At 36.4% G+C, this 14077-nt stretch overlaps 1 protein-coding gene and 1 long non-coding RNA gene across 2 annotated transcripts in view; one reads left to right on the top strand and one right to left on the bottom strand.

The window, feature by feature from the left end:
- The window catches only part of LOC114756266 (kanadaptin), a 35863-nt gene extending 26041 nt beyond the window's left edge, over positions 1–9822 (top strand). Inside the window, exons 8-13 of the mRNA XM_028945220.1 lie at positions 6609–6722; positions 6898–7028; positions 7737–7978; positions 8249–8878; positions 9002–9211; positions 9295–9822. Coding sequence (XP_028801053.1) covers positions 6609–6722; positions 6898–7028; positions 7737–7978; positions 8249–8878; positions 9002–9211; positions 9295–9344 — 1377 coding nt within the window. The 3' untranslated portion in view covers positions 9345–9822. The remainder of the gene's footprint in view (positions 1–6608; positions 6723–6897; positions 7029–7736; positions 7979–8248; positions 8879–9001; positions 9212–9294) is intronic.
- Positions 8693–9066, bottom strand: LOC114756337 (uncharacterized). Its single transcript, XR_003741441.1, has 2 exons — positions 8903–9066; positions 8693–8779 (listed from the first exon to the last, which is right to left on the bottom strand). It is a non-coding gene; the product is annotated as an uncharacterized LOC114756337 (long non-coding RNA).
- Positions 9823–14077: the final 4255 nt, after the last annotated feature.

Genomic DNA, 14077 nt, shown 5'->3' with positions numbered 1-14077 from the left:
TTTATGACTCTTTATAAAGGAAAAAAACAAAATATAAAAGAAAATAAAGAAGATGAATAATATTATAATGGATCTTCTTGAGAATGAATTAGTGGCTATCATAGTTCAACACATAGACCATTTAGTTCCAATTTTCTGTCTTTCAAGAAACTATAGTTGCTTGACTTAGCATGTAATTTATATTAAATTTATAATTTGTTCTTCTTAATGCTTAGAGTAAGAATCAAACATGTAATTAATCAATAAATGATAAAATATATGCAATCATAAAATGTTGTCCAAGCCGCAATTGTTCTTTTTGATTTTCTTGATGGTTTGACTATCAATGTACATTCTCCAGGGGCCGATCTTAGTGATCCGGGTGTATAAATTCAAACATAAACTTGCAGTTGTTTGATCACAATGAAATTCAACAAGATAATCAAAGTCTCAATAGTCAATTCTAAAAGTAGGAAATAACGAATGGTTTATACGAGAAAAGATCGACCAGCATAACTCCCCTTTGTGGCACAGGAACTCGCATGGAGATGAAGATAAGTAGAAGAGAAAATGTGATGGATTATTGGTGAGTGTATTGGATTACGTATGGAGGCAAGTTTGCATTTGGTGCTTAGTGAATCTTTGAGCTCCAAATGCTCATCTTGGAAACATCATTGTTTCCTTGTCTTTCAGGCAGAAGTTAAAAGAAAATTAAAAGCATAGGCTGAACTTGGAAAAATTACACGTAATACATTATAATTTTTTTATTCGCACCCCTACCCTAAAAATATGTTTCAAAACCATTTTAAAAGATATAACCTACCCTAAACCTAATAAATTTTTTTCACGTTGAGTCAATGTTAAATTTAATTCCAAAATTAAGAAGGTAGAACACAAAACAAAGAAAGAAATTAAGATTAATGATTTTTTTGTGATTATTTATTCTTTGCATTGTATGAATATTTCGTATGTATTATGCTTGGGGATTAGTTACATATATATAGGGAGGATGGACTCTCCCAGGATCTGAATACAATCAATAGTAATAAAAGATAGACGCACCCAGGATCTGAATACAATCAATAGTAATAAAAGCAAATATTCCTAGTATCAATTATATTCAAGGCAGCGAGAATCTGGGTAGAGAACAAAGGAAAGAAATCTGATTCTGTCTTCTAATTCTGTCTTTGAGACCTAACAGTTATATGTGATTTTCTAACACTCCCCCTCAAGCTGGAGAGTATATGTCTAGCATTCCCAGCTTGCTTCGTAACCCTTCAAATTGAACTCTAGCTAGTGGTTTTGTCATGATGTCTGCAATTTAATTGTGTGACTTGATGTAGGTGAGGTTAATTATTTCTCCCTCAACCTTTTCTTTGATAAAGTTTCTGTTGATCTCCACATGTTTTATTCTGTAATGGTAGACTGGGTTCCTAGTCATTTCAATACTAGCCTTGTTATCACACCAAAGTTGGAGTGGTCCTTCATGGGATATTCAGTTCTTTCAATAGCCTGATGATCCAGATTCCTTCGCACACTCCAAGTGCTACTACCCTTAGCTCTGACTTTGCACTACTTCTTGACACAACTGGTTGTTTCTTACTTCTCCATGTAACCAAGTTTTCCCCTACGTAGGTACAATATCCAATGGTGGATCTTCGATTTTCTGCTGACCCTCCGTAATCTGCATTTGTATATATTTCAATATCTCTCCTTGTACCTTTTGCGAAGAATATTCCTTTTCCCTGGTTGAGTTTAAGATATCTGAGTATTCGATACGCAGCCTCCATGTGTTCTTCTTGAGGTTGGTGCATAAATTGGTTAACTACCCCTACTGTGTAGCTAATGTCGGGGCGAATATGGGTTAGATATATCAACTTTCCTACTAGCCTCTTGTATCTTTCTGAGTCAACTGGCACTCCATTGGGTCTTATCTCTAAGTTGCAAGATGAGTCCATTGGTGTTTCATTAGTTTGAGCTCCGAGCATCCCTATTTCATGGAGTAGATCAAGTGTGTACTTTCTTTTTGACACCTTATCCCTCTTTTAGTTCTTGCTACTTCCATGCCTAAAAAATGTCTCATTTCTCCGCGATCTTTCACTTGGAATTCTATCGCTAAGGCTTTCTTCAGGTCTTCACCAGACTCTTTATCATTCCCAGTTATCACAATGTCATCCACGTACACAATAAGTATGGTAACTTTGCCCTGCTTGTGTTTTACAAACAGAGTGTGATTAGGTTGGCCTTGTTTTTTTTTTTTTTTTTTTGGTTGGAAGATTAGGTTGGCCTTGTTAATAACCTATCTTCTTTATCACTTAAGCAAACCTATCAAATCATGCTCTAGGTGACTGCTTTAATCCATATAGTGCTTTCTTGAGTCTGCACACCTTTACAGTTTTATCAGGTCCCTGAACTCCTTCAGGAATTTCCATGTATACTTCTTCCTCTAGGTCTTCATTCAGAAAAGCATTCTTAAGAGACCAATCTAGGTTAGCTGCTAGGGAGAGAAGAACTTTGATTGTGTTTAGTTTAGCTACGAGCACAAAGGTGTCCTGATAGTCAATTTCATATGTTTGAGTGTGTCCTTTGGCCACCAATCTTCTAGGTTGAATTTAGTGGTGAAGATCCACTTGCAACCAACTGCTGTCTTTCCTTTGGGAAGTGTAGTAATGTCCCATGTGTGATTTTCTTTCAATGCTCTTAGCTCCTCCTCTATAGCTTTCTTCTAATTTGGGTCAGCTACAGCATTTTGGTATGAGTTTCGTATTTTCACCTGTGAGCTGTTCATTACAAAACTTCGCATTCAAGCAGATAAGTTGCCATAAGATACAAATCTTTGAACAGGGTGTTGGGTACAAGATCTTATTCCCTTTCTGAGAGCTATAGGGCATCCCAACTCCTTACTTTGTGATATAGGATTGGTTTCTTGGCACTAGTAAGGACTGGGAGGGAATTGCTCTTCAGTGTTTTGTTGGCTTTCCCTGTCATTAGTGAGGGAATCTCCTCGGCTTCAATTTGATCCTCAGTGGTTATTTGATTTTCCATGTATCTGTGTTGGGTTCGTTTTCAGCGTTGTTTTTTGAAATTTCACTAGTTGGGACAGTTTCAGGTGCAAAATGAGATGTGTTTGGAGAGTGACAGTGGCTCAGGTTGATTGGGTTTAAGTGAGTTGGAGGTGCTGCTTGTAAGTTTAAATCTTGAATTAGCCATTCTTCTGCTCCATAGTTCTCCCCTTGAATGGGTAATTTAGGGTAATATGCATCTTCCTTGTAGAAAACAATGTCTTTGGAGATATGATGGCGTCTGGTAGTGGGACAACAACATTTGTAATCCTTTTTAGTTGAAGAGTATTCTAAGAAAATACATTTATCGGCCCTAGGATGAAGTTTTCCCCCTTCCCTTTTGTGAACATAAACAACACACCCAAAAATTTTGGGAGGTGAGTTTGGATAGGTTTCAAAGAGGGTGTCAATAGGGGTCTTAAAGTTGAGTACTTTAGTGGGCATTCGGTTGATCAAGTGCGTGGCAGTTAGAACTGCTTCCCTAGCATGATTGGAAAAATGTTTGGTTCATTTTTCCCTAGCATGATTCCTTGAGTAACTTCCAATAGATGTCTATTTTTTCTTTTAGCTACTCCATTTTGTTGAGGAGTGTAAACACAAGAAGTTTGATGGTGTATACCTTGTTGTTCAATAAAATCTTTGAAATTTTACTTAAGTATTCACAAGCATTGTTGCTCCTGATAATTTTAAGGGACGTTTGAAATTGATTTTTGATAAAAAATAGAATCTTTTGAAAACGTCTACACTTCAGATTTTTCTTTTAGAAGATAAGCCTAGGTAACACGTGTGTGATCATTTATAAATGTGACAAACTAGCGAGCATTAGAGAGACTTTTGGTTTTAGCACGGCCCCAAATATCACTGTGAATTAGAGTAAAGGGCATTATTGGTTTATAATTTTGTTTGGGGTAGGTTGTTCTTGTTTGTTTGGCAAATTGGCATGTCTCACAATGAAAAGGAATAGAATTTTATTGAATAAGTTTGGGAACAAGTGTTTTATGTAATCAAAACTGGGGTGGCCTAGCCTATAATGCCACAACAATACATCATTATGAGAATTGGTGGAGCTAACCATTGCGTGTCTTGTTCCTTTATTTGTGCTGGTTTTTACCATGCAGTAGAGTCCATCCTATTCCTCACTAGTGCCAATCCTCTTCCCTGTGATCAGATCCTGGAAGATGCATTCATTTTCATTAAACAAAACTGAGCACTTGTGGCTCTTAGTTTACTTATAGAGAGGAGGTTGCACTTTAATTTAGGGACATACAGGACGTTTTCAATAGTTATATGTTCAGATAATTCAATGGTTCCAATGCCACAAACTCTAGTTCTAATTGCATTTACAACTCTAACTTTAAGATCCTCATGATAGTATTTGAGAGTTTTAAAAGAAAATTTATTACCAGTCATATGGTCTGAAGCTCCAGAATCAACAATCCAAATATCATCATGATTTAGGGCAATATTAAGAGAAATTATAGAGTTACCTGACTTTACCAAATTTGCATTAGGGATAGTAGTCTGCTTTTCCAGTATTCGCCGCAAAAGCTGAAGCTCTTCTTTGCTCAGGCTTTCTCTATTATTCTCCTTGCTCTCAATGTGGTGGCTTTTTCCATCTGACCATTGTTTATTTTTTATGTTGGGAGGTTTGCCATGCAATTTCCAGCACAAATCTTTAGTGTGGCCCCTCTTGCTACAGTAGTCACACCATTTGTCTCCCTTGTTCTTTTGATCTAAGAAGTTCGGTCCCCTCCCAGCCATGGCTAAGGTCTCCAGTGAATTAGTGGTGCCTTGAACTAGCTGTTTGCGACTTTCTTCACATTTAACCATGTTAAAGGTCTCAAATAAAGAGGGCAAAAGTTTGATTCCCATAATCCTACCTCTTACCTCTTTAAAAGTATCGTCGAGTCCCAATAGAAACTCGTGGGTTCTCTCTTTTTCTATGATTTGTCTATAATATTGGGCATCATTAAGATCTTTCCATGAATGAACTTCATAGAGGTCTATATGCTGCCATATACACAAGAGTACTATAGGATTGAGTTACCGTGAGGTTACCTTGCTCGAGCTCTCTGAGTTCCCTTTTGAGCTGGAATAAATCAGCCGTGTTATCCATTGAGGAATATATTCTGTATCCCAAATCTCCTTTGCAATTTGAGCAAGCAGGTAGCCCTCACTTATCTCCAAGGTCATTAAGTTGCATAACCAAGTAATAACTTGGTTATTTTTGGCGAACCAAGTGTCGAAACTTGGATCAGTGGCTTAGGGCTGAGGTGCTTCTTGATTGATGTATTTTTCTTTACGTCTCTCCCTTAAATACAGGAGGACACTCTGCGTCCATTACATATAATTGCTGCCGTTCAGTTTGTGCCCGATGGTCATCATTTGGGTCTCGGTTGATGGAGCAAATTCAGTTACTGCCTCGGGGTGTCTTTTCCTGTGGGTCGGCCAACACCTGCAACCCAAGTGAAGAGCTGGTTGACCCAGCTGGAGTCGACACCCCATGAGGTGTCGAGCCTGACATGAAAGCTGTCACAGTTGAAATCTGAACTCCCTGGTTCCGTCGAATGGACCCAAACTAAGGCGGGAAATTGTCGGAATTTGTTTGTATCCTAGTGCTCCGGTACCATCTTTGAATTGTATGAATATTTCGTATGTATTATGCTTTGGGATCAATTACATATATATAGGCTCCCAGGATTTGAATACAATCAATAGTAATAAAAGCAAATATTCCTAGTATTAATTATATTCAAGGTAGCGAGAATCTGGGTAGAGAAGAAAGGAACGAAATCTGATTTTGTCTTTAAGACCTGACGGTTATAGATGATTTTCTAACTCTATAAAGGAAGAAACAAAAATACAAAATAAAATAGAGAAGATGAACAATATTATAATGGATCTTCTTGAGAATGCCTCCAGAATATTGAATGACAATTGGATTCAGTTAATGCGTTATAGGAGATGGTTGTTGGAAATTTAATGGGAAAAAGGGATCTCCTTTGTTTGAGGCAATGCGTTCTTTATCTAAATTCAACAATGAGTTTGATTTCTTTTCTTGACTTCAAGTTGGTGTGACTGAGTGAAGATTAGTTTGAAATGTCAATGCATAGCTGTCTCACATCTTCAAGTGGCTAGAGTACTGTGAAGGTCCGCTAAGTTTGGTAAATGAGTATATCGGCTTTGAAAATGGCAATCACGAAAAGTGCCCAATAACATTTCCATGGTTGTTGCCCCAGAAGTGTTAACGTCGAGGGGTGACATCGCTTTTTTTAACACTTTCTAAGCGATATTGAACTAACAAAAACTTCCAACCACTTAAAGCTCCTTTGCTAAAACTTTCAGGGAAAATTGAACCTTAACCCATTGTTAAATCATATTCTTCTTATGCTTCATCGTTTCTGCAATTTGGCTTTAATATTCTTTGCTACATGTAAAAGCATTCCTGGGAGTTGATTCTTGTAAAGTTGAACTTGTCTAGCTGTTCGAGATTTTTGATAGTTTCAGTTAGCACTATTCATTTAACACAATACCTTCTTTGTACTGATGTCACTTGTCCTGATGCAGATTGCTAACATGAAGAAAGAAATCAATGCTATACGCGTTAAAGACATTTCTCAAGGTGGATTAACACAGGGTCAACAGACTCAGATTGCTCGGAATGAGCAAAGAATAACTCAGGTAAATTAGGAGACAATAAACAAGCCTAGGACTTATCTCAATCCCCTCCTCATATTCTGTAAATCTGTATGGTTTGGGAATTTGTGTTTGTATATCATCAAAACATGCTTTGTTACATATACTGATCTGTAAGCATGCATAGTGATATTTCTTATGCATTTTTGTTACTGAATAGATGATGGAAGAACTTGAAAACTTGGAAGAAACGCTAAACGATAGCATTAGGGAAAGTGTTGGTGCACGTAGTGGGAAGTTATCCGCTGGGAAGAAGAAAGGTCCTGTTGAAGATGAAGTGGAATATTTGAGGTATACATTAACCTGCATATGATGCCCATTTCTGGGTAAAGAGGTATTGGATGCCTGCTAGGTTAGACAGTAAAGGTCCTATGCAATCATGAACTTGTCAGATTCACAACTGAAACATGCAGGCTGCCATTTTTGTCATCTTTGTAATTGTAAAGTTCTTTTCGAATCATCATGCCATTCTCTTTTTGTAGATTAAACTGTGAGTGTGCAGGACTGGAAGTTCATGTTGTAATAACCATTCATTCTGCTCTAGGTTATTTTACTTTCTTGTATTCTCTTTTCAGCAAGCTGAAATTTTTTTCCCCTTTTCCTTTTTCCTGTTTTTTCCCGTTTGAGAGAGAGGGAGGTTAAATTGATGGAGTCTCAAATTAAGTGGCGACAAGTAATTCTTCTGGCGCTTTAAGAGACAATGGTTTTCTCCCTTACAAGCTCAGTAAGGGTGAAAGAGATATCAATTGATGGAGATCTCTGTAATCATGGAGAACTCAACTCTAGTAGCTGGTATGTACTTAAGATAAGAATTACTTGCGACCACCTGGTATGAGACTACATAAACAATGTCTGTCTTTTGGCCATACAACACTTATAACGCAATACATCCAAACCTAAATGCTAGTGCTGAGACTACATAAACCATTCGTGTTTTGCTTTACTTGTATCAACATATATGATGATGCTTAAATTTTCATTGCGGTAATATTTGTTCAGTGATGATGATGAATTTTATGATCGGACAAAGAAAAGGCCTACACACCAGAAGGCTGATGGCAGCCAATCAATTGAGACTGCTGATACTCTTCTGGACAAAAAGGAGGCAATCATCAAGGAAATGTGCGAGAAGAAAGAGCTGTTTTCAATAGAGAAAAACAAAATGCCTTCAGCAAGTGAGATACAGGATGAAGTTGGCGACACACTTGATGCATACATGTCAGGGCTTTCATCTCAACTTGGCAAGTATTTCTAATAACATGTTATGTTTTCTGAAGTTTAAGGCTTATTTTGTTAGATATGCTGCCATGCTTATGTTTGTTGAGAGTAGTTTTCTTCCAATCATATGTGATATAATGTATGATTACATATTATCTGAGCAAATTTTAGTGTTTGATTTTTGTACATTTCCAGTGGACAAACATGGATGACAAAATGGGGATATACGGATGATTGAGATTTGCTTAGTGCATTTTAGTTTGCTTTGCTGATGATTTCCTTTTTGCTTTCAGTATATGATAAAAGTGTTCAACTGGAGAAGGATTTGTCAACACTGCAGTCTGAGCTTGATAGGATTTGCTACCTTCTGAAGATTGCTGACCCATCAGGAGAAGCTGCCAAGAAGAGGGAGTTGAAAGCACATGAACGCAAGCCTAGCCAAGCTGAGGAAGCTGTCCCTATCGTTAAGAAGAAACAAACTATGGAGTCCCAGAGAAGTGGTGAGACGTGTGCGAAAGAAGACAAGAAGAAACTGCCTGCAGAAATCCGGAGAAATGCTGAGCCTTCTGGTAAAGCGGATGTGGCAATGAGCTTGGATAAGTCAGAAGGCAGCTCTGCCAAAATGGATGATGAGAATGTCGTGTACTCTATGCCAAAGCCCCAATGGCTTGGAGCTCTAGGGGATAGGGTTACTATTGACAGCCAACAAAATGCAGATGCGTTGGATCTACATGAGATGGATGTTGAGTCTGAACCATTTATTGATTACAAGGACAGGAACAAAATTTTGGGCACTAGTGGTGATGCGAAGGCAATAGAAGAATCTAATATTGAGTCTGCTGCTCCTGGTTTGATTTTAAGAAAACGAAAGCTAGTTGAGAAATCTGAAGCAAATGGACAAGATGCCTCTCAGCAACTGGCATCTTCCTTCGTGGGCCCAGAAGAACCTAATATTGAGTCTGCTGCTCCTGGTTTGATTTTAAGAAAACGAAAGCTAGTTGAGAAATCTGAAGCAAATGGACAAGATGCCTCTCAGCAACTGGCATCTTCCTTCGTGGGCCCAGAACTTGGAGTTGAGGATGCTGTGGCACTATTGTTAAAGCATAAAAGGGGATATTATGCTAGTGATGAGGAGAGAGGAAATGAACACCATGGTACATCAGATGCAAATAACAAGTCTAAGAGAGTTCTTGGACCTGAGAAACCATCATTTTTGAGTGGCGATACAGATGGTGATGCATGGGTTCCACCTGAAGGTAATTATCAGGTTCAATATGCTTACTATTCGTGAGCGGCAACTTTTCTTTGGAATAATCGCGTAATTTATTGTCTTGTGCAGGGCAATCAGGCGACGGACGAACATCCTTGAATGATAAATATGGCTACTGAAGGGGATGACTTTATTCAGCACACCTATATGTAAATGTGTGTGTGTGTATAGAGGAGGTGCCATTAGAGCGGAACATGATGAACGTTTGTGCCCATAAAGACAACGTTTGCTGGCCTTCGGTTGAGAAGAAAGCATTGCCGGTAAATGTCTCTCGTGGACATGGATATATGATGCAAACAAGCTAAATCTGTAAGGAGTTTGAGGAAAGACACTAGGTTCAAATGTTAAAACTAGCAAGGCAATTCTACCACATAAAGAACAGAAGTAATTGAAAGCAATTCCTTGTGGTAGAAGGGGGAAAAAGGCGATGTCTTGTTTATCTGTATAATATCTCTGAGGAACCTTTCGATGAGTAGTAGTTCAAAAGAAACTTGGATGCCAAACTGCAGCTTTATAATTTTTCATATTTATAGTGTTTGGCATGCAAAAAATGCAAGGTATAATTATGAACAGTAAATTTAAATTATGTCCTCTCGAGCCATTTCTTCAAGGCACTAATGAAAGGAAAATCTACCAAAGCATAGAGAAATATAAACAACCCAATGTGCATAATTGAAGATTGCTTTGTAATTTTATTAGTTATTTGTACGTTCTAGCTACTAATTTCATGGTTGGGAGAATCCAAAAAATAAAAATAAAAAAAATAAATCGCAAATAAGAAATTCTTACAATGAAAGAGTTGAGAGAAGAATAAAAAAGAAATCTGTGACCCTGTATTCTTTGGAGGCATAACCGTTGTTTATTTTGGGGATATGGACTATTTGGTTTCGTTCATCTCGAGCTGCTAAGCCAAGGGTAGTCACTCTAGCAATTGAATACCTTCCAGACCCGGTACTGCGGAAGCACAGTACAAATGGTATTCTATTTTTTCTCTCCAATTCTAATTTTCAATTATGAGTTTATAACCAAATGGTATAGTCAGATATAAAAATAAAAATAATTCTTTTAGTTGAGAGTTGTATATTCACCGGGAATATTTACACAATTATATACAAGGATTCAACGAGATAAAAAAGGAAGAACTACAAACACCTATAACTCTAGATTACAGAAATCACGAATAAAAGAATCGAATAAAAATCTTAGAATTATATATGTTAATCATGTCCAACTTGCAACTTGCCCGTAAAATCTTCAAATTTTCTTTGCATAAGCCCTCTATAAAGATATTTGCATGCAGGCACATGAGCAAAGGTGACCAACCGTTCATCAATCTTTTCTCCAATGAAGTGTCTACAACATTTTTGGTTCTTACTACCAGATTTTATTCTAAGGGTTTATCCAATGAAGTGTCTACAACATTTTTGGTTCTCACTACCAGATTTTATTCTAAGGGTTTAAATAGGGTCTTTACTCTGAAAGTTTTTTTTTTTTACTTTCCCGTCGTCTTTTTCTTCTCTTCTCCCTCTCTCTCCACATTAGGTTGTTCACTCGTAGCGTTGTTTTTTACTTTCCCGTCATCTTTTTCTTCTCTTCTCCCTCTCTCTCCACATTAGGTTGTTCACTCGTAGCGTTCTCTTCTCCCTCTCTCTCCACATTAGGTTGTTCACTCGTAGCGTTGTTTTTTACTTTCTCGTCGTCTTTTTCTTCTCTTCTCCCTCTCTCTCCACATTAGGTTGTTCACTCGTAGCGTTGCTCTTTCTTTCCCTTCTTTCTCCATCGTTACAGATTTCCCTTCTTTCTCCATCGTTACAGATCATCTTGATAAGTAAAACTACTCCTAATTACAAAACTTCCTTCAAGAAAGTTGTTCTACTCAGTTAGATCTATCTAATGATAGTGATTTCATGTTGCTCAAAGAAAATTTTTTGTATAGGGTTTGGAGCAAGTATTTAGTTTTGATGAGTGTTAACCATAGTGTTGTAGATCTATTATATTAGATCATTTCTATCGGTTTAGATTTGCCCATTTGTTGGTTTTTAGTATTTAAATTAATTTATTTAGTTGAAAATTTTGTTATTTATGATATTTATCATATTTTTACTGATCAAAATTATGTTAAATAATTTATTTGGGTTGTTTGGCATATTATTAAAATTTTAATTTGTTTAGTTTTATTTATTGGTTGATTGGAGTTTTAAAATAATTATTTTAGCTAAAAGAATTTATTATTTGTGAAGAAAAAGAAACCTGATAGTTATACTATTAGAATTTTGAGTAGATTATTTATTTATAAATATTTGAGTTACTATTGAATTTTTTGATGATTTGATTTTGAGGTTTGAACTTTAAATGGGATTTTTAGAGTTTAAAACATAATAAGCTCATATTTGGAAATCTTGGAAAAATTCTTTTTATTTGATTAAATAATTTAGAGGATGTAAATAAATAATTTGGCTTGTTAGAGAATTATAAGTTATTTCTAAAATACTTAATTTTTTTGTTATGAGAGTTGTGGGAATTTAGAATAAAAATTGAATTAAATTAAATTAGAAACTTAACTAATATATATAAGCTTAATTGATTATATTAATTGTGTAGATTAATTATTGGATCATTGATTTGAGCACGGAGTTGACTTTGTGGTAATTCTTTTTATAGCCTTAGGCTTTCTACTTGTTATGTATGCTTCTATGATGTTTGTGAGTGATTTTGAATTACTTGAGATTCTGAAAATGCCATTGGGCTATGATTTGAACAATGAAAGGTATTATTGTTGAAATTGCCTTGAGATAGTTTATGTTATTAAAAAATAGTTATGAAATTATGAATTTATAAAATTGTCATGTGGTACATGAATTCATTGAGAAATGGTTTTGAGGATTGATATTGATTATTGAAATTTAGAAATCTTGATTTCGGTAAATGTGAAAGTTATTATGTTATATGTGGATGATTATTTTATAAATCTTATGAGTATAAATGCGAGAGGGGATGGTGAATGTTGATCGGTGGGAGACATATTACAGGGAGAATAAGGGGGTGAATTTTGTACACACTATAAAGGTAATAAGGTGGGAGGACGCCAAATGTACACTGGTTGATCCTTTGGCCCTTTCATGTGTTGTAAGGCATATGGCACCCCGCTACTGAACTAGAGGGGGAACCTATGGTCTGGTCTTGTGCTCTGTGGACTTTGACCTGTTCACATCACTTAATCGACGAGCTTATTATGTTGAGCTACCAGTCAAATGGGTTAGTACTAGTCCATAGGTTTAGTTAGAGGAAATAAGGTGTGAGAAAATAAGGTGGAATTGAGAGTGAGATATTGTATTTTGATATGCATATATATATATATATATATATAACCATATGACAATTGTGAATGTTATGATTTTTGTAACTGTTTCACTTGACATCTCTCAAGCACTTACTTATATGCCTGATGAGTAAGATTGTTGGTTACTGAGGCTTTTGTCTTACCCTGTGGTTTAACATTTTCAGGTAATAGCTCTAGGGCTGGTCCATCAGGGAAGGCGGCGGAGGCTTAGCTATCAAGTTTATCTTGTATAGCCTCCTTTTTCCCATGTGATGAATATTGTATATTGCCACATACAGCTTTTTTTGCGTACCCTGATTTATCTAAGACTTATGGTCTTAGTTAGTTTTGTTGCTAGGTTGCTTGTGTTTGTGAGTTATGGGCCCATAATGACTTTTAAAAGTAGTTGATTACTATTGGTTTGAAAGAATTTTATTTAGAAAATATCATGTTATGGGCTTAGAGTTGGATGTGACGTTCTGGGTTTCGCAAAGCCCAAGGCCCAATTATTGTGAAATATTATTAATTATTGTTTTCATACAATTTGTTTAGTAAAACTCTTATAATCATGATAGACATTTTGGATAACTAGATCAAATCTTTTCTATCATGGTTAGCATTTTTTTTACGAATCAAATTTCTTTTTATAACCATGGTAGCCTTTACAAAGATTATACTGAGATTCTTTTCTACCATGGTTAGTATTATTAAAATTTGAGTTTAAAAAGGTTAATAACAGGTTGGAGATAACCATTGTTACAGATTTCATGGGACACTCCATTTTGATCTTTAGTTCCTCTAGGACTCCATGTTCCTTGTGCTACTAATCGGTGCTCTAACTCTACATTGCTTCATGATACTACATTTTGTTTCTTGCTTCTCAAGAGCAAATGTAATATCAAGTCTAGTATGGGAGAGCCTGGTGTGCCTTTTAGATACTTTATGATTTTATAGGCTGCCTTGAGGTCTTTCCCCTTTGGGCCATACTGCAAATGCAATATCAAGTCTAGTATGGGAGAGGTAGATGAGCTTTCCTACTATTTTTTGGTACCTGCCCTTATCAACATCATCTCCTTCACTTTCCTCTTCATCTTCTTCACTACTTTCACTAGCTTCTTTGTTCTTGCATTCACCCTTCCTTTTCTTCTTTCTCTTGGTTGTAACTTTTATAAGGGTAGAGCTGTTTGCACCCTGGCATGCTTGTTTCCTTGGGTAAGTCAAGTGCATACTTGTGTTGAGAGTTGTAGACTCCCTTCTTTGATCAAGCCACCTCCATTTCTAAGAAGTATTTTATCCCTTCCAAGTCTTGTACTTGGAATTTTTGTGCCAAGTCTGCTTTTATCCTTTCAATTTCTTCTAAATCATCTCCAGTAAAGACTATATCACCTATGTATACGCTCAGAATGGTTTTCTTTTACCCTGTGTTTGAAGAAAAGGGCTGATCACTTTGCCCCTATATGTAGCCTTCTTTCCTCAGGACATGAGTCAATAGTTTGAACAAAGTACGTGGTGACTGCTTCAAGCTGTATAGGA

This window comes from Neltuma alba, unplaced genomic scaffold (genome assembly GCF_004799145.2).
Source record: "Neltuma alba isolate B1F8T4 unplaced genomic scaffold, ASM479914v2 tig00000201_pilon, whole genome shotgun sequence".
Lineage (NCBI taxonomy): Eukaryota > Viridiplantae > Streptophyta > Magnoliopsida > Fabales > Fabaceae > Neltuma > Neltuma alba.
The sequence above is the reverse complement of the archived record's forward strand: the minus strand, read 5'-3'. Positions and strand labels throughout refer to the sequence as shown.